Source organism: Arvicola amphibius, chromosome 13 (genome assembly GCF_903992535.2).
Source record: "Arvicola amphibius chromosome 13, mArvAmp1.2, whole genome shotgun sequence".
Lineage (NCBI taxonomy): Eukaryota > Metazoa > Chordata > Mammalia > Rodentia > Cricetidae > Arvicola > Arvicola amphibius.
In genome coordinates, this window is record NC_052059.1 from 35,844,630 (window position 1) to 35,863,192 (window position 18,563).

Genomic DNA, 18,563 nt, shown 5'->3' on the forward strand with positions numbered 1-18,563 from the left:
AGAAACCTCGTCTTGAAAAAAAAAATAGGGCTTTTTATTAGCCTGGAGTTCTCAGGTTGGGCTAAATTGAGGAGCTTCAGGGATCTTCCAGCCTCTGTCTCTCAGGCTGGAATTACAAATGGGTGGGGGTGGCCATCCAGGCTTTATTATTATTATTATTATTATTATTATTATTATTATTATTATTATTATTATTATTATTTGAGACAGGGTTTCTCTGTGTATTGCTGGCTGTCCTGGAACTTGCTGTGTAGATCAGGCTGGCCTTGAACTCACAGAGACCCGCCTGCTTCTGCCTCCCGAGTGCTGGGATTAAAGGCATGTGCCACCACTTTTAAAATTTTAACGTGGGCTTTGGAGTTTGAACTCGGGTCATTATTCTTGCACGGTAAGCACTTTACAGACAGCATTATGCTGTGTAGGCCACACATTGTAGTCCTCATAATCTCCATTTTCTTGCCTCAGCCCTCCCTTCCAGCATCCCAAGGTCTGAAACTGCAGGCACAGGCCACACAGGCCTCTTAACTTTTAAATAGCTGTCTATTGCAAAGAGCAATTGGTCACCCTGTTTGCCAACACACGGTCTGAGTCAGGAATTAAACTGGGCCATACTAGGCGTGGATAGATGGCTAGTCATGGGGGACTCATTACAGAATGCATTCTTCCATGAGGTGCTTTCTTCCTGCAGCTCAGGACCCTAAATTCTAAGATCACCTCAACTGAAGAGCGATTTCACTTAAGCCCACGGCCAGCTGTCCACTCTGTCCACACATAATCTTGTAAATTCTTTGGGAAAATCGGGTGTGAGGACTCTGCCCTCGTACAACCTACTGAGGCCCTCGGTCCCTTTACTTTTGTAAAAAGCAAGGAGGCTCTGCATTTGCAGTTCCATTTCACAGATGAGGAAACGGAGGCTCAAGGAGGCTCTGACAGACGGCGGGAAGCAGGATAAACTCTTGAGGAACTCACCCATAGGTCGGCATAGACACATCCGTGGGTCGGGTTGTCAGGGTGGCGGGGGAAAGCGGCGGGTAAATATTTGGGACGGTAACCCGGGCTCTGGCGACACAAGTCGTCACTGCGGTTCTAGGCCGGCGGGCGCGTGGCGAGGGCGGTGCCGGAGTAGGGGATGGGGGGGGGGGGGGCCAGGGACGTCCCCTAGGTCGTCTGGGACAGACTCGGCGGCCCCGCCTCGCCCCGCCCCCGCCCGTGGCTATAAGACGGTGTAGCCGGCGGGTGGCGGCGCAAGCGAGGAGCGAGCGCTCGGCCGGGCCACCCGAGCGGACTGCAGTGCAAGGCGGCCGCCACCAGGGCCAGCACCTCGTAGCATCTCTGCCACGCGTGTAGGCGAACGACCTCTCCATGAAGCCGCCCTCGATTCAGGGCAGCCCTGCGGCGGCTTCGGCAGCAGGTAAGTGCCGGGTTGAGCGTGCCCCCTCCATCTCTGCGCCCCGGGATTGAAGTCAGTGACTCCGTCCACGATAAGCAACACCCCGAGTCCAGGGACTCTGAGAGCCCGAACCTGCGGGTGGGGGTGAAAGATCAGGGGTCGCGATAGTCTCTTTCCATTGACCACCCTTCGTCCTCCATCACCCCGGCACACCATCCCCGTGTCGCACGGCTGGGGCCAGTTCAGTTTGGTTTCCCACGCGGGACAAGGATCTGAGCCTGACACGTAACGGGTGCTTGTTGACTCAGACTTCCCGCCGCCACTCCGTCCAGGGAGTGAGCGTGGGCACAAGTAGGAAAGCGCGTGGTGTGGTCTAGGTGACTTAATGGCTTCCCACCCACGGAGGCTGCTGCTCGTCTGTGTCTGGTGGCAGGCGCTTTGGTTGAGCTGTTACAAGGTAGCTGCGTGGCTGTCACTGGCAAATGCAGAGTGAAGTTAGCCGTCCTAGTCCGGTGACCGCCTCTCCAGATCCTCCCGGGCAGGGGAAGAGTCACCCCTACCCACGCTGCCGTTCACTGAGCGCTCTGTGCCCGCCCCAGCCCCGGCAATGGACTCAGCGGCCGCTGCAGACCTGACGGACGTGCTGTGCGAGTTCGACGCTGTGCTGGCGGACTTCGCATCGCCCTTCCATGCCCGCCACTTCCACTATGAGGAGCACCTGGAGCGCATGAAGAGGCGCAGCAGCGCCAGCGTCAGTGACAGCAGCGGCTTCAGCGACTCGGAGAGTAAGTGAAGCCCTGCTGAAGCCAGTGACCCCAGGGCTCCAGGACTTCCTAGGGCTCTAGCGTCAGCTGGGGTATCTGTAAACTGAGGCACGGTGTCCGGGGAAACTCAGACCCGAGGCTGTGCCCCGGCTCTTGAGATTTAAGTCCAGGTGGGAGCATGATGGCAATCCGGGAGGAGGGTGGGGGAACGGGACAGGACACGACTCTTGATGGACTGTGGGTCTTTCTTTCTTTTTTTTTTTTTTTTTTTTTTTTTTTTTTTTGGTTTTTCGAGACAGGGTTTCTCTGTGGCTTTGGAGCCTGTCCTGGAACTAGCTCTTGTAGACCAGGCTGGCCTCGAACTCACAGAGATCCGCCTGCCTCTGCCTCCCAAGTGCTGGGATTAAAGGCTTGCGCCACCACCACCCGGCTTCAGGCCTGAGTGTTTCTAAAGTCAGCAAGAATTCCTGGGCCCCAGGCCGGGTTTTCCAACAGTTTCCCGCTTTGCTCCCCCCCTCTCTTTTTCCCCCCCAAACTTTACTGAGATCACTCCCAAGGAGACCTAGCTGAGAATGCCTTGAACTTCTGGATCCTTCCTTCCTTGGGCTTCAGGTGCTGGGATCACAGAGGCATGTCAGCATGTTCAGCGTTGGCAGTCCTGGGGGTCCAGACCTAGGGCTACTTGCATGCAAGGTCAAACGCTAAACCAACAGTGCCCTCTCTTCTTTTCCAGAATGGGTGTTGGGGGACTTGGGGACACGGGCGAACACAATAATGAAACATTTGTGAAACCAAAATGATTTCATAAGCTGCTGTTTTTGGAATTTTTGAAATAGCTTCATTCCCTTTCTTCTGAGCTCCCGGGCTCCTTCACCACCCCAGGCAGTTTTGAAACCACCCTCCCCTGGGCTGCTAAGTTCAAGTACTGGGTTTCATGCAGCTCCACACACCTCCCCCTCATAGTTGCCAGTAGAGAGAGGTTCATCCTGGTATCCTTTTCCATGGTGGTAGAAAGTGTGTGTGTGAGGGGGGTGGGGAGTTCAGTAACTCAAGTGACCTGCAAGATCCCGGATATCTGTGCAGGTGTCAAGCAGCGAATTTGGAGACATTTTTATTGTTACGTAATTGTTTTTCAAGCCCTCGCTTATTCGCTGTTTTTCAATGTGAATTGAAAAACATTCTGCTTGTTCAAGAGCACTTCCTAGCTGGGCTGCTGGCACAGACATCCTTAGCTGTGCTGTGCCGGATCCTGGGAGTCAAAGGCCTGGTGTTGTTTTGAAATCTAGAGACTTCTTCCTTGTGACCCTGCGAAGATCAGTGTGAGATCTGAGTTATCCTCCTGGGAAGGGATAATGGTTGACATCCTGGTCAGGGTTTGAGACAGAGAAACCTGAGCTCTAGTTTGATTTTTCCCTAGCAGCCTGAACAGACTTCAGTGTGATGAAGGAGGTGAAGGGGGATGGAAGAGGGGGCGGGTGAGCGGTTCCTTTCTGTTTACAACTTTTACTCTTTGATGCTAATGAACTGCCTGTGCTTATTCCCAGCATTCCAAGCCAGGTCTTGCCTTGGAAATCTGTCTCAATACCTATGGCGTAACTTGAATATATCTCCATCCATTGGGATGATGTCCAAGTTATTCATCATGTGGAAATTCTCTTCTCCACAGAGAAGGCTGGGTCTGTCACTACTGCTCTGTGGTCAAGGACAACTCCTTGCTATACCAGAGCCTCCTGCTGGATTGGAGTCTGACCTTGTGCAGTTATGGCAGACAGCTTCTACAAGTTCTGCCAGGAGGGATCTCAGATCTAGGAGGTGTTTTTAGAAGTCTTAGAAAAGATTGCATTAGAGACATTCCTTAGCAGTTTGGGAGAGAGTTGATAGAACTGGTTGTTTTCCTTAGAGTATATCTCTGGGTTTTTCACTTTCTGCTTTCCTTGTTAACATTAAGCCTGTAGTGTGGTGGTTGGAGAACTGGTGGGAAGGGCCTGAGAAAGAGTGATGACCTTGATCTTTGCTGTCAGCATGGTTTGTTCCCCACGTGAATGCTCAGAAATAGTCAAGGTGGGATTTGCGTGTATCTAAATAATGCTTTCTTAAGGATACATAATGCGTATGTCTTAATTGTCTCCAGGAATGGAGCGGGAACATTTGTTACACTCCTTTGTCTGTTTGGAGGAAGAGAATGCCTGGGAGAGGTGCAGCCCCCTGAAACTTTAACTCTCCAGAGAGGGTAGCCAGGTTTAGAATGGTGGCAGCAGCAGCTGGCTTACTTTTACCAAGCCCTCATTAGGGTTGTTAGCCTTATAACTTGTTGGCTCTTGTTATCAGTCACCCCTTGCTATTCTTTGAATGTTATCACCCATAATCTTTACCTCGGTCCTACAAGTTAGGCACTTTTATCTTCATTAATTTCTTTGATAAAATAACGGAATACAGGCTGAGCATCTACAGCCTTGCTCTGTCATCACAGATGGTTGGTTAGCATGTGAACCAGAGCGTGGGAGTATCCTGGCGCTCCACTGTGCTCAGATCCTGCGTCTTCTCATACACGACATGCAGGTCCTTTTCAAGGCTTTCGGGATCAAAGGTCAGTGGACACAGGTGATGCAAATTCCTGATTTTTTAAAAATACCTTTTTTTCCTCACTAAAAAAAAAATCAGGTTGTGCAGGTGGATCTCTGTGAGTTCAAAACTAGCCTGGTCTACAGAGCAAGCTCCAAGACGGGCTCCAAAGCTACACACAGAAACCCTGTCTCGAAAACATAACAAACAAAAATTAGGTTGCAGGACTGGAGAGATGGTACAGGGGTGCTGCTTTTAAGAGGACTGGAGTTGGATTCACAGTGCCCATGCTGAACAAGCTCACAACTGCCAGGAACTCCGGTTCCAGGGGCATCTGAGACCTCTGGCCTCGAAGGCCACCTGTGCTTACAAGCACAGACACACACACATTCACATCTGCAATAAGTGAAAATGGGTTTAAAAGGGGCTGTGCCTTTCCCGTAGCATTTTGTTAGGAATAATCTCAAAAAAAGGGGGGGCAAGGCAGTTGGGAGTTAGGAAAGTGGTTTATAGGGTTGGCCCTTTGAAGTACTATATAAATTGAACATCTTTAGTTTTTTGTTTTGTTTTTAGAATAATATATATACACATATATATAGAATATTATATATATATTAGAATATTATATATATATATATAATTTTATTTACTTAGATTCTTTTAAAACAGGGCCTTACTGTTCCCCTGGCTGGCCTGGAACTCACTGTAGACCAGGCTGGCTTCAGACCCCACAATGATCAAACTGAGAGCCAGGAGTCTTTTCCACTGTGGCACACTTCACTGAAGCTGACTGTCAGAAGCTAGGTTTGGAGAAGAGAGACCCTCATTCCTGCCATCCCCTAGGGGACAGTGCCATAGACCTGGTACTTTCCTTTTCTTGGTAATTACTATGGTTGGCTTGCTGCAGTTGTGTGGGAAGGATCTATATTTGCAGGCCTCTGGGCAAGGCTCACTGTCTGTGGTTTTAGTTTTCTCTGGAGTAGCACATGGCAGTTCTAGCCCTAAATTACCTTTCTCCCAACCCCCAAATTAAAATAAAAAAGAAACATATATGTGTGTATGTATATATGTGCATATATGTGTGTGTATATATATATATGTCTTTCTTTTAAACAAAACTTCTGTTTGTGTTATAAGTTTCTTATGTTTGATAGGTATACCTAAACTTATGGGGTTGTGTATGTAATATGTTTTTATTTCTTTTGATGGTCTCATAGAACACTCATTCCCAGATCTGAGACTTGAATGCATTAAATGGACTAGGACTTTAAAGGACATTTATAACGGGGATTGGATACTAGTGAGGTAGGACTTCAAAGCAATCTGAAATAGATGTTTTTAGGTCTGCTTTACCACATATGAAGGTCCCTCAAGTCATCATAAAAATTAATAGCAATACCAGATAGCAGGGCGGGGTAGCCATACACATATGTGCTATCAGCCAGAGACACGCTGCTGGCATTTTATCAGACTGGCTAAATATTATTTTCCCAAGAACTAGAGTTCTAAGGGAGTTACCAGAACAGGAGCTTGAGCCTTGCTTACCTACTCGTCTGCCACAACCTCTAGCGTGAGATTCCATTCAGACAGGCTCTTGATAGAAGCCTGTGTGGGGAAATAGCAGGTAAAGAAGTTTAGCGTTTGGGTATCTGTGTTGTGGGTTTGTTCTAGGTCACTTCTGAAGAGAAACTTAAAAAAAAAAAAACTGTTACAATCTGAAAATGGCGGGAAGCCAGCGCTTGGTATCTTGGTTGTTTTCTTCTCAGCGATAACGCCTGCCTTTCTGAACACGCTCTTCTCCATTTGGCTTGAAGATCAGACCATTCGAAAGCCACAGGCATCACACACAGAAGGCCTAGGTTGCTATTGCCTTTCACGTGGCCTCTGCTCCCCACCCGTTCCACAGAGGCAGAGCTTCAGGGACTAGGGACTTAGTTTGTCCTTTCCCTTGTTCTCTGCCCCTATTAAAATTGCCACGTGTCAACTATTGCTGGGGGGGGGGGGGTGCATCCAGACAGGTCTATGCAGTCAAAGGTCCTGGGAGTTCATTTCTTTTTCAGAGTTGAAGGTCAAACACACTAGAGCCTGGAGTTGGCCTGGTGTATGGGAAAGACACCGGAAGAGGGTAGAACCGTGGAGTGGCAATGAGCTCACAGGATGGGAGATTGTGTGTGTGGGAGGGGCGCAGGGAGAAGGGAGGTGAACACAGGCTATGTTGACTTGCCTCTATATGTACATATTTATGTAGATCTATGTTATCCCCTCCACCTCCCTCATTATGAGAGCAGTATGCCTTCATTAGCAATGAGGCAACTACAAATCAAACAGCCTGGCTTATAACTGAATTTATTTGTCAGGATAAAGTCATAGTCTATTTTCTGATCTTGAGGAAAGTGCTTGGGTTAAGGACTTTTTCATATGGACTAGATTTTGAAGGATCAAAGGCAAGCCAGGATGGTCCCCTGAGACTATGCCTTCTTTCCCACAGCCCCTCCCTCTCCACAATATCAGGATCAGAATCTCCGTTATTCCTCTTTGGATGTTTTTTCTCTGCCCCCCTCTTTTGCAATGTCTTTTTCATGTTGATTCTGTTGCCTCTGTAAACTGCCAATAGTAGTTGGCCAGTTGTTAGGAAGGTGAACCAAGCTGGTTTCTCCTCATCCCTAATCCTGAAGCAGGATTATATGTGGATCTAAAATTTCTGGAGGGTAGGAGCCGAACAGAGATGAAGTTCAAAGCTAAGGGGAAGGACCGTGGCGTATGCATGGCGGGATGAAAAGAGGTGTGGTATTGAGAGTGGCCCTCAAGTGCCAGCTGTTCTGAGAGATAGAGAGCAGGGAGGGGGTGGCCTTTAAGTTCTGGACTAGAGAGTCTCAGAGCGGGAACTCTGATCCAATGAAGGGACGATGTTCTTGGGTCTCTTTCAGAGATAAGGATATTGTGACAGGGGCTTCGACCTGAGTCCCAAAGATGACTCTGTCTTCTCCTCATGTTTTTCCATCTGTACCTGTGTGATCCCCTGGTTATTGGCGCGATAAAGTGATGCTCATCCAGGGATCTAAACAGATGCGCTGTACCTTCCCGCGTGCCGGGGACTGCTACCACGACTGCTGTTCTATAGGCATAAACAGCTGAAAAAAACAAACAGAAGGGCTTCCAACTGACGTTCTAGAGAGTTCTAATGTCCTAAGATACTAATAGGAGGGTCACAAAGTGTCCAATTGTCAAGTCTGCTTGGGAAGTAGGACTGGGGACAGACTGTGTCTTCATCACAAGACTTCTTAGGACAGTCATGGTGGGGGGAGGATGATCAACAGTGTTCTTGTTGTTCCTGGAACGTAGTTAGTCACACATGTCAAAGACCTGCACTCCAGCGGTGGGAGCTGGTGATGGTATTTTTGGATAGTGTGTATGGGTCTAAGGTTCAGTGTTGAGGACCTCCGTGTGGTTCCATCGTCGAAGGCCTGAAAAATGACTGTGGTCCTTTAAGGTGACCTGGGCTAGAACTCTTAAAGGAAGAAAAGATCATAGCAGTTGTTCATGAGGTTCTGCTGGGCGTGTTTGGAGAAGTGGGTATACAGGCCAAGAGAGCCCTGCGTCCTTCTGGTCAGAAGGCAAGGGCATGGTCAGATAAGACCACCTGAGGGGGTATGGCAGCCTTTTAGGGATAGGCTCAGTTCTCATGTGACTGTAGGAAACTTCTTTCAGAGACCTGTTATTCTTTTATTCTGAGCACATTAAAAAATAATTTAGACAAGTTCGTTTTGAGTTAACAGAACTAAAGCAAGATGTGTTGCCTCTCCCAAAACTAGAGAGAAATGGTTTGAAGGACAGGAGCCTCTGGGGAGAGCAGGGACCTGGCCAGGCCCTCCTTATTCGGCTGCTCACCTGAAGAGCCTTCCCAGAGCTCCTGCTGCTGCCGAGTGGCTTGACTTTCCGTTTCTAACCAGAAAGCGGCTTCCTCCCTTGCCACCACCTCTGGGGCCACATCCTGCTTCTGTTAACCTCCTGTGTCTCTTCCACTACCTCCTCAGAGCCGCGCTGACTTCCTCTCTTCGTCAGGATTTAGGATCTCAGAACTGGAGGGTAAACTGAGGACCAGAATATGACCCTATAAGCACCCTTAAGCAGACAGTAGCTAAGCCACTCGTGGCCTTGGTGCAGTCTGGCCTGGCTGGGACTTTGTCTGCTGCTGCTTTGACATTTGGGGCATAAGAATAGAAGGAACCGTGAAGTCCCTTGATTGTGACAGATGAACAGCCAGGAACAAAACCAATCTTTGTTCTTGACTTCAGTGTGTCAGGGACAAGAGTGGGTAATTGTGTGACCAAGACTCATGAGCAGGGAGGGAAATTATTAGACGTGGGGGCCAACGTTGTGCTTATGTTTGAAAGGTGTTTAGAAGGAAGAGGACACCTTTCATGAGAAATAATACTGCATTTTGAGTGTTTACACTTTTTTTTATGTGTATGGGTGTTTTGCCTGTATGTATGTCTGTGTACCACTTGTGTGCCGAGTGCCCAAGGAGGCCAGAAAGGGACATTAGACTCCTAGAATTGTAGTTACAGATTGTTGTAAGCTGCTAAGTGGGTGCTGGGAATTGAACCCATGTCCTCTGGCAAAAGCATCTAGTTCTTAACTGATGAGCCGGCTCTTTAGTGCCTGCCCACCCCATCTGTTCCCCTCCTTTTTTTTTTCTCTTTTGAAGACAGAGTCTCATGTATTTTACTCAGTATGTAGCTGAGGATGACCATGAATTTCTGATCCTCTTGTTTCTACCTCCAGAGTGCTGGGATCACTGGTGTGCCACTGACCGGTGTACCACTGATACAGTGCCAGGGTCTTGGCGAGGTTCGATTTCTCTGCCTGTTAAAGAATTTGAGTACAGCAGGAGTAGCAGAGAAATCTCAAATGTTGCACATAGGAGCATGCAGAACTAGCAGCTGACACCATGCTGATTACTGGGAGTTTGGACACACACATGAAGCAGACACACTGTCAGAGGCCGAAAAGATCTAGTCTCTTGGGGGAGGGCGCTGGGTTGAATTTTTGTTGTTTGTTTCTTTGTTTGTTTTAAGGCTGCAGAGCTTTCCTGCTCTACTTTAGGGCTGGTCAGTTTGAAGGAAGACTGGATGGTTGATTGATCCACAACAGTCCTGTTCTTGATCCAGGCTTGAACTTGTTAAGCCAGTCCATCACTGGGCAGCCTGCTGGTGGGAGACAAAAGCCTACCAGGCCTTTGTTTTAAGCTGCCAGGGTTTTGTCTCAAGTCAGGAGGCTGAGGGAGTTTACCGCCTTTATTATCTGATCATGACCCCTCTATCAGTCTGTCTACCAGGGAGTGTGTCCGTCCAGCTCCTGGTTCTTTACTAGATGCTGGGATTGAACGCAGCGCTTAATGCCATCTGGATAAGCACCCTACCAACGAAGCAGCATCAATTCCAGCTCTCATCCCATCAGCCAGGACTTGGCTTGACAGCTGGCCAGTCGACTCCTGCGGAGCAGATGTCTGGTCCTTTAACACATCACACAGTTAGTTCTAGGTTGCCACTGCACTTGCCTGGATACACACAATCACACACACATACACACACTGCCCTGCTTTAGATCATTTCTAGATCGGAAACCGGTCTGTTTTCTTTCATGTAGGTCTGCAGCGTCTGGTTCTTTGAACTGCTGGGTACTGTAGACGTGGACCTGCAAGTGTTTAGCGGGCACACCTCCTAATGAATACGGCTTCCTTCCTTAAAGGTGCAGACTCGCTGTACAGGGACAGCTTCAGCTTCAGCGATGAGAAACTGAATTCTCCCACGGACTCCACTCCAGCTCGGCTGACTTCCACCGTAGCTCCTCGGAAAGGTGAGCCCACCGCTGCTTCTATCCCTGCCCCACCCCATTTTGTTTATCCTCAACCAGGCTTTCACGGTGCACAAAGCAAGGAGATAAGACAATAAATAGTTTTTGGGGGACAGAATGCGTCGTTTCGTGGGATTTGGGCCACGTGTGGATTCTGTCTTGTGTCAGAGGGGAGTGCTTCTCATTTTCCTCCTGGACTAGCTTGGTTTCATAAGAACTCAGCAGTATAGCTTTGCAGCAATGAGAAGACTTTCTTTCTTTCTTTCTTTCTTTCTTTCTTTCTTTCTTTCTTCCTCTCTCTCTCTCTCTCTTTCAATTTCATTAACTGTTTACACTAGTGCTTTTGGGTGACCAGTTTAGCAGCTGTCATTCTGGCTTAGCAGCTGCCTTTATGAGACAAGAATGATCTAACCTGGGGCTATTGAGATGGCTCAGTGGGTAAGCCTGCTTGCTGCCAAGCCCGACAAGCTGAGTTTGATCTCTGGAACTACTTAGTGGATGTCCTCTGATCTTCACATGGGCACATGGGGACATACATACATACATACATACACACCAGATGAATGAATGAATCTTTTTAATAAAATAAAATGGACATGTCTCAAAACAGCAGCTCCACCCTGTCTCTGCTTCGATATGAATAGACCAAAGAGGGTTGGTTTACAGAGGCTTGAATTAGCTCTTAGTTTTTGGTCTCACCAGCTAGAGAGCTGAATGTTCTGTTATACTGGAGAGGAGCCCTTTTGAGAACCAAAGACGCCACCCCCCTCCAAGGAAAATTGAACTTGCTGAAAAGACTTGCAAAATGCAATAAAAATGGAACCAACTCGAAAAGAAATATGTCGATCCCCTCATTTGTCTCTGCCTGGCATTCAAACAGAACTTCCCCCTTTCTAGAAAGAGGGATATTTTTAAGTTCTCTTCTCAACACCAATGTTAGCAGCCTCAGGGGATTCAATTGTGGTCCAGCCTCCAATCTGTAATGGATCTGGGGACTCCAGGGATAGAGCAGTCTAGAGAGCGGCTTAAATAGTACCCAGCTCTGCTACCTAATCCTCTAGAGGTGGGAATTACAGCAGGGGAAAAAAAAAAGTCACCACGGCGAGTGGACTTGAAAGTTAAGAACAATGAACCGTTTGTACCCTGCAAAGGAAAATATTCAGCACTGCCTTTCAAGGAAGGAAGGCATGACAGACCATACAGGAGAAAGTAAAGTGCATTAGGAAAGCATCTTCCTCTGGCTGCAGAGACAGCAACGTCTGCACGAAAGCTCTGCGCTACTCTGGGATGGGCCGTCACATTCCCTGTTCCACTTGACATGAACTAGTAGAAATATTAGTCTCATGTCACATTGGAGGGCCACTGCATTGCCCTCCAGCAGCAGTGCGAGCAAATAATTTGCCTTCCTCCCCCTCCCTGTCTCCCAGAGTTTTAAGACACCAAAGAACTCCGTCTCCCAGGTTAGGAAGGTGGGAGGATGGTGGCTTAGGGTGGTCGTGGATTACAGGACAAACACTGAGGCTGTCCTCCGGGTCAGCTGCTGAGACACAAGTAAATATGGGGGAGACACTAAGGACGGATGCAGGCTACGTTCCGTGACGTCTCTGAAGATGACAGGTTTCCATAACCTGGAAACTGTAATCCTCCATCAACTGTGTTTGAGAGGGAAACCGAACTCTTTTTTTTTTTTTTTTTTTTTTTAATTTTGCAGCCAAATTAGGTGACACGAAAGAGCTCGAAGACTTCATCGCTGATCTTGACAGGACATTAGCAAGTGAGTACATGCGTGGTGTTTAAAACATCGCAGGGAACACTGAGCCGCACCTTTGGTAATGCGCTGTGATGTTTCCCAGCCTGCCTGGGGGTGGCTCAGAAAGCAGTGTGGAGGACAAGCTTGCCGGAGAGTAGCCAGAGTTGCTTTTCCCAACTGTGCAAACAGTTCAGCGGCAGACAATGGCACGTTGTTCAGAAAATGGAGAGAGTTTTGCTGTGGGGATGGCTTGCTGGTTCTGAGAGAAGGAACGAGCTGATGGGTCACACACACATTCCTCCAGCAAGCCAGAGGGGTCTGTCCACTTCATAATACCCCAGGTTTGATGCAGGGGCCCGGTGAGACTTTTTTTTTTTTTTTTTTTTTTTTTCAAGACAGGGTTTCTCTGCAGCTTTTTAAGAGCCTGTCCTGGAACTAGCTCTTGTAGACCAGGCTGGCCTCGAACTCAGAGATCCGCCTGCCTCTGCCTCCCGAGTGCTGGGATTAAAGGCGTGCGCCACCACCGCCCGGCGCCAAAGAGAAGTGGTCGGGGTACCCGTGCCGACTCGCCAGCCACCCAGATTCAGAATGCAGATATGTGCTTCTAATTTGGGATCACACTGTTGGTTACCCATTTCGTGTGACCCCAGATGAAGACATCGGGTCAAAATTGCAACACGTGTGGGGTGGGGGTGGGGCGTGTTAGAGGAAAGAACTATCATGCTCTATCTGGGTGCCTGTCTTCAAAAGGACAAGATTGCAGCAGTCAGGAGGCTCGGTCCCAGCTTGCAGGGTTGCTGGTCTCAGCATCTCTCCTCATGGGGGACTTGGAAATTTTTTTGTTCTTGCATCTGAATTACTTAGTCAAAAGGATCATTTTTCTATAAGAAGTAGTCTATGTTTTCACTCTGCCAGATAGGTTAAATTCTAAAAATTTAGATTAAAAAATATTTAAAGTCTACTTAAAATAGCCAAGATTTTAACACTCCGCCACTCCATATTTGCTTGATGCCCCCTTTCTCTTCTGCATTGCACCTCCCAACGTCAGAAGACCTAGGCCTGTTTTGACAGAGATTGTTCTAATTGCAGCACAATTTGTATTAGGCTCATGCCGCAAGTCTGTCTACTTTATGCAGCTGGCCTCCTAGCCATTCCAGTTAGTCTGACATACATTGTAAGGGAAACCTGCCATTAACGTTGCTTTTGATGCCTGTCTGAGACCATGTGATGTGGTTAAGCAAGGGGATTGTGAGCGTCTGGCAGGGTTAACTAACCCTTTATCTTCTCTTCAGGTATGTGAAGCAAGGAGTCCAGGGTCCTGAGGCCACAAGAGTGAGACTCCTGAAGGCTCCAAGCACCCGGCAAAATCAGCTACTAGAGTCGGCTGCAGGAAGGGACGGAGCTGAGGCTCACACGCCATCAGACCGTTCTTGGCTCACCCTAACATTTGCCGTCCAGCCCATCTCTGGGCAACTCAGACAGTGAAACTGACTTTGTTTACTTGCCTGTGGCATGTTTCAGCAGATGATCTGTCTAATGTGTTTTTACTCCTTAAACATAACTCTTCTATAATTTAAAATGCGTTTATGGAAATATTTGTAATTACTTATGTATAGTTGGAGACAATAATAAGCTTTTCCCATTATAATATATTTTTGTATACAAATAAAGTTTAAGCTGGATTCTGTACTTTGAGAAATGTCTTATTACTGCCGATATACTCCCGTTCAGTAGTTTTCTAGCAGGAATGGCCGGCCTCTGGATTCCTTGTGAGAATTACCAAGTGTTGTGGTTATACTCAGTTGAGGGTGGCCGGCTTCCTGAAGCTTCCCCTGCACTCAAGTCTATATTCTCAAAACTTTTTCTTTGTGGGGCTGGAGAGATGCCTCAGTGGTTAGGAGCAATAGCTGCTCTTCTAGAGGAGTTGGCTTCAATGCCCTGTACCCACATGGCATCCTCATGTCATAAACTCTAGTGCCAGGGACTCTGATGCCCTCTTCTGGCCTCCTCTGGCACTGCATGCACATGGTGCACAAACATACTTTCAGGCAAACATTTATACATATAAAATGAAAATAAATAAAATTTCAAAAAAATAAAAAAATTTCCCCCCTTGGGGCTGGAGAGATAGTTAAAGCACTAGTTGCTTTTCTAGAGGACCCAGGTTCAATTCCCAGTACCCATAATGTTGCTTACAGCTATCTGTAACTCTATTTCCAGGGGACCTAATGCCTCTGGCTTCCTCAGGCACCAGACACACACCTGGTGCAGGAAAAGCACTCGAACATATAAAATAAAAATAAGTAAATCTTGCTGGGCGGTGGTGGCGCACGCCTTTAATCCCAGCACTTGGGGGGCCAGAGGCAGGCAGATCTCTGTGAGTTCAAGGCCAGCCTGGTCTACAGAGTGAGTTCTAGGACAGGCTGCAAAACTACAGAGAAACCTTGTCTCGAAAAAACAAAAACAAAACATAAATAAATAAATCTTTAAAAAGAGCCTTAATTTAAAAATTAAAAAAATTAATTTGACTTAATATTTTTGGTTCAATAGTTTTATACATTTATATAATGACTTTTAGTCATTTTCACACACACACACACACACACACACACACATATGCATGCACGCACGCACGCACACAAGTTCATCTTTCTCTTCTCCTGCTGGGCCCTTCTCGGCAAGCTGCCTGTTTACTTCATGGCTTCCTCTTGTGTGTGGCCCAGAGTTGGATTAGCGTTTCTTGTCTGAGTGTGGCTGGCAGGCTGTTTATCCCAGACGAAGGGCAACCCTTTCAGTGGCTACTGAGGAATGAAAAGGATGAAACGGTTCATCAACCTGTGTGTCCTCCTCACCGAGGGCCCGTGCTGAGCTCTGTTCCTGTCTTGGCATACAAGCTGCTCAACATCCCTACACTCTTAAAGGATGTGTCCCCAAACACAGATGTGCTGGTCCATTTTGTAACCTTGAGTAGACTAGAGTTAGCTGGGAGAGGGACCCCCGCTGAGGAATTAACTCGATCAGGTTGGCCTGTGAGCACACCTTTGGGGCGTTTGCCTGATGTGGGAGGACCCATTCTGGGGAGAGCTCCTGGGAGGTGTAACAAAGGAAACTGAGGGCCGGAGAGTTGGTTCAGTGGTTAAGAACACTTGTTCTTGCGAAGGACCTGGGTTCGATTCCCAGCACCCACATGGAGTCTTCCCCAGGCACCAGCAGACATGTGGCATACGTGCAGGCAAAGCATTTGTGTGAATAAAATAAAAACCTAAAAAAAAAAAAAATAGAAAAAAAAAAAAGCAAGCAGACGGAAGCAGCAGTGGAGCAATGGAGGGCAAACCAATGACAGCATTCCTCCACGGTTCCTGATTCTGTCCCTGCTAGAGTTCCTGCCCCGAGTCTATCCCTAGTAATCAGGCCATGAACACCATATACATCCCTTCTAAGTTGCTTGTGGTCACAGTTTTATCGCAGCAGCAGAAAACAAGGTAGGACCGCAAGTGTAGTCACCAGGTTCCTGGCGGTGACAGATCACCTTTGATGGCAGTCTCAGATTATAACAGCCGGCTGAGTGCCGGTACCTTGTGACTTCACAGCCGTCACGGTGTCGCAGGGGGGCACACTGGGTGTTTGTGGTGACGATGGTATGAACAACCCACTGTGGTTCAGGTCATGTGTTATGTACAGTCCTAAGACTTGGGAATGACAGGAAACGGTGACACTATTCAGTGTCTCATGAGTCAATTACATTCTTTTTTTTTTTTTTTTTGATTTGTGAGAATTTAATAACCATTAATGCACTTAGAGCTGTGCTTATTTACACTGTTGCTCTTGATTAAAGCTTTCAGGACACATCACAATTTCATCAGAGGCACATTGTTATCAGCTTTCATGTGAAAATTACCTTTCATATCTTCTAGAACATTAACAATATTCTTCACCATTATGGTCTTCCCAAATGTATCCTTTACTAACAAGGTTCCTGTAGGTCTCCAGCATCACATCTTTGTAGAGATTCTTCTGGGAAGGAGCCAGCAAATTCCACTCTTCCCAAGTGAAGTTGATATGCACATCATCATAGGTCACTGCCCTCATGTTGTGGTTCTCCAGCTCGCCAAAGCTCTCAGTTCACCATCTTCCAGCAGCAGCAACTTCACCGCAGCACACAAAACCACTGCCACCAGCGCCTCTGCGAAGCCGAGTCTCCGTCGACTACATTCTTTTTTTTTTTTTTTGGTTTTTTTCGAGACAGGGTTTCCCTGTAGTTTCTAGAGCCTGTCCTGGAACTAGCTCTTGTAGACCAGGCTGGCCTTGAACTCAGAGATCCGCCTGCCTCTGCCTCCCGAGTGCTGGGATTAAAGGCGTGAGCCACCACCGCCCGGCGACTACATTCTTTTCACTGGTAGGGATCGCAGGTTTCCGGTGTTAAAGTTTTTTTTATTGTACACAGTTGCTGTGTTGTACGCCATTTTTCTCGAGGGTATGAAGAGACTACACTTGATCAATGCCTGCTGCCCAGATCTGTGTTGGGTCCTTTCTATGAGTGGTAAAGATCACTTAGCAATGCATGCTTGAAAATTATTAATATTTGGTCCTTTTTAGGGCATTATGGAAAGACACCGTTTGCTTTCTTTTCCTCAAGCCTTTCAGAACTCTTTGTGTTCAATGCAAATATTTTTTCTCTCCCTTTTTAATTTAAAGAACTTTATCTTTACATGTGTGTGATGTGCACACATGTGCCCTGGTGCGTGTGTGGAGGACCGCATACATCGTTGTGAGGTAGGTTCTCGCCACCTTCGCACGGGCTCCAGGGATCCAGTTCAAGGCCTTAGGTTTGTGCAGCAACCGCCTTTCCTGGCTGAGCCGTCTCACTGGCTTCTCCCTTAAAAGAAATATTGAGGCATGATTCACCGGCCTAAACTTCAGTTTTGTGGCTGTTAGCATATCTAAAGATATTACAGTCAGCACCGCTGCTAATTCTCTATCTGCATGACTGTCTATTCTAGACCCATTAAATGAAAGTAGACACTGTGGTCTCCTGTTAGCATATTTCCAAGGTTAACTCATGTTGCGTACCTTTTAATAGCAAAATAATATTCCACCGTGTGGCTGTGTCCCATTCTGTTTATACAACCATTAGCTAATGGTTGGCATTTGGGTTTCCACTTCTGAGCTAATGAGTAACACTCTCATTAGGACCCATGTGTGAGTATTTGTGTGGGTGTCTGCTTTCATTTCTCCTGGGTATATAAGCAGAGCTAGGATTCCTGGGTCAGATCAAGCTCTGGCTTCAACTCTTTGAGGCACTTCTGAGTACCATGAAAGCAGCCATGAATGTGTGGTGTCCCATTCCCAGCTGTAGTTGAGACCTCCCACGTCCCCACGTCCTCACAGGGACATGTCTCTGTTTGAAGAGTGGGCCCCTGGGTGTGGAGTACGGTCTCACCGTCGCTTGTCTTGGGTTCCTGTGTAACAAAGGACATCTTCCAATGTACTTACTGGCTTCTGTCTTCAGTGTTGAGCTGCAGGAAATCACCATGGATTCTGGACGCAGGTTCCTTATCAGATATGTGATCTGAAATATTTTTATATTTCTCTTCTGTGGGCTCATTGCACAGGACTGTCCTCAAAGCCAAAGTGTCACCGTCTTCAGGAATTCATCTGTGCCTGCTTACAAAAGAGCCTTGCAGTGGGCCTGGTGGCTTCTTACCTTCCCTCCTGGAATCCAGATAGTTCCCCCCCCCCACCAGCTGTAGCAATTCTGCCCTAATTGCAGATGACCTTAAGGTATTGGGGGAAGGGCCAAAGGATAACAGTGTAGAAGGAGAAGGGAGGGGACTTCATCTACATAGCCAGGAGGAAGCTATCATCCCTGCTGGGTGCCAACTCCAGCGGCTGCCTTAAGATCACCCACCTCCTGCCCATAACCTCTCACCCAAGGCTCTGTAAGTAAACCCAATAAATTCATTGGTTCCCCCTGGTAAACTGTGGTAGAACCGGTTGAATTGAGCCTAGGTTTGTTGTTGGAACCTTAGGAGGGGTAGGCTAGGTCTAGGGAAGGCTAGAAACAGAGCTGTCTTTTCACTTTCTGTCCTGGAAGCATGGAAGTTTTAATTTTGTTGAAATCCAGTGTTTTTTCTTCTTCTGCGGCTTGCAGTGATGGTGTTGTATCTAAGAAACCACATTTGGATCTCAGCTCGTGAACAGTCGCTCCTGTTCTTTAAAAAGGTCAGTTTTTAGCTGAGCG

The 18,563-nt window shown here is 47.5% G+C and overlaps 1 protein-coding gene across 2 annotated transcripts; it reads left to right on the forward strand.

The window, feature by feature from the left end:
- The first annotated feature begins 292 nt into the window (after window positions 1–292).
- On the forward strand, window positions 293–14,011 carry Rgcc (regulator of cell cycle). 2 transcript variants are annotated; one of them, XM_038310367.1, is made up of 6 exons: window positions 321–388; window positions 865–1,411; window positions 1,990–2,175; window positions 10,468–10,575; window positions 12,284–12,346; window positions 13,615–14,011. In XM_038310367.1, exons 2-6 carry the CDS (start codon window positions 1,363–1,365, stop codon window positions 13,620–13,622), a joined length of 414 nt encoding a protein of 137 aa, XP_038166295.1. In that variant the 5' UTR covers window positions 321–388; window positions 865–1,362; the 3' UTR covers window positions 13,623–14,011. The 2 variants fall into 2 exon arrangements, with proteins under 2 accessions (XP_038166294.1, XP_038166295.1); XM_038310366.1 differs by having other exon boundaries at window positions 293–1,411.
- The last annotated feature ends 4,552 nt before the right edge of the window (window positions 14,012–18,563 follow it).

Excerpts from the sequence above, each read along its gene's own strand:
- Rgcc (XM_038310366.1), top strand. The coding sequence starts at position 1,363 with ATGAAGCCGCCCTCGATTCAGGGCAGCCCTGCGGCGGCTTCGGCAGCA. Across the intron at positions 1,412-1,989 it reads TGCGGCGGCTTCGGCAGCAG|CCCCGGCAATGGACTCAGCG; the intron begins GTAAGTGCCGGG and ends TGCCCGCCCCAG. Across the intron at positions 10,576-12,283 it reads CACCGTAGCTCCTCGGAAAG|CCAAATTAGGTGACACGAAA; the intron begins GTGAGCCCACCG and ends TTAATTTTGCAG.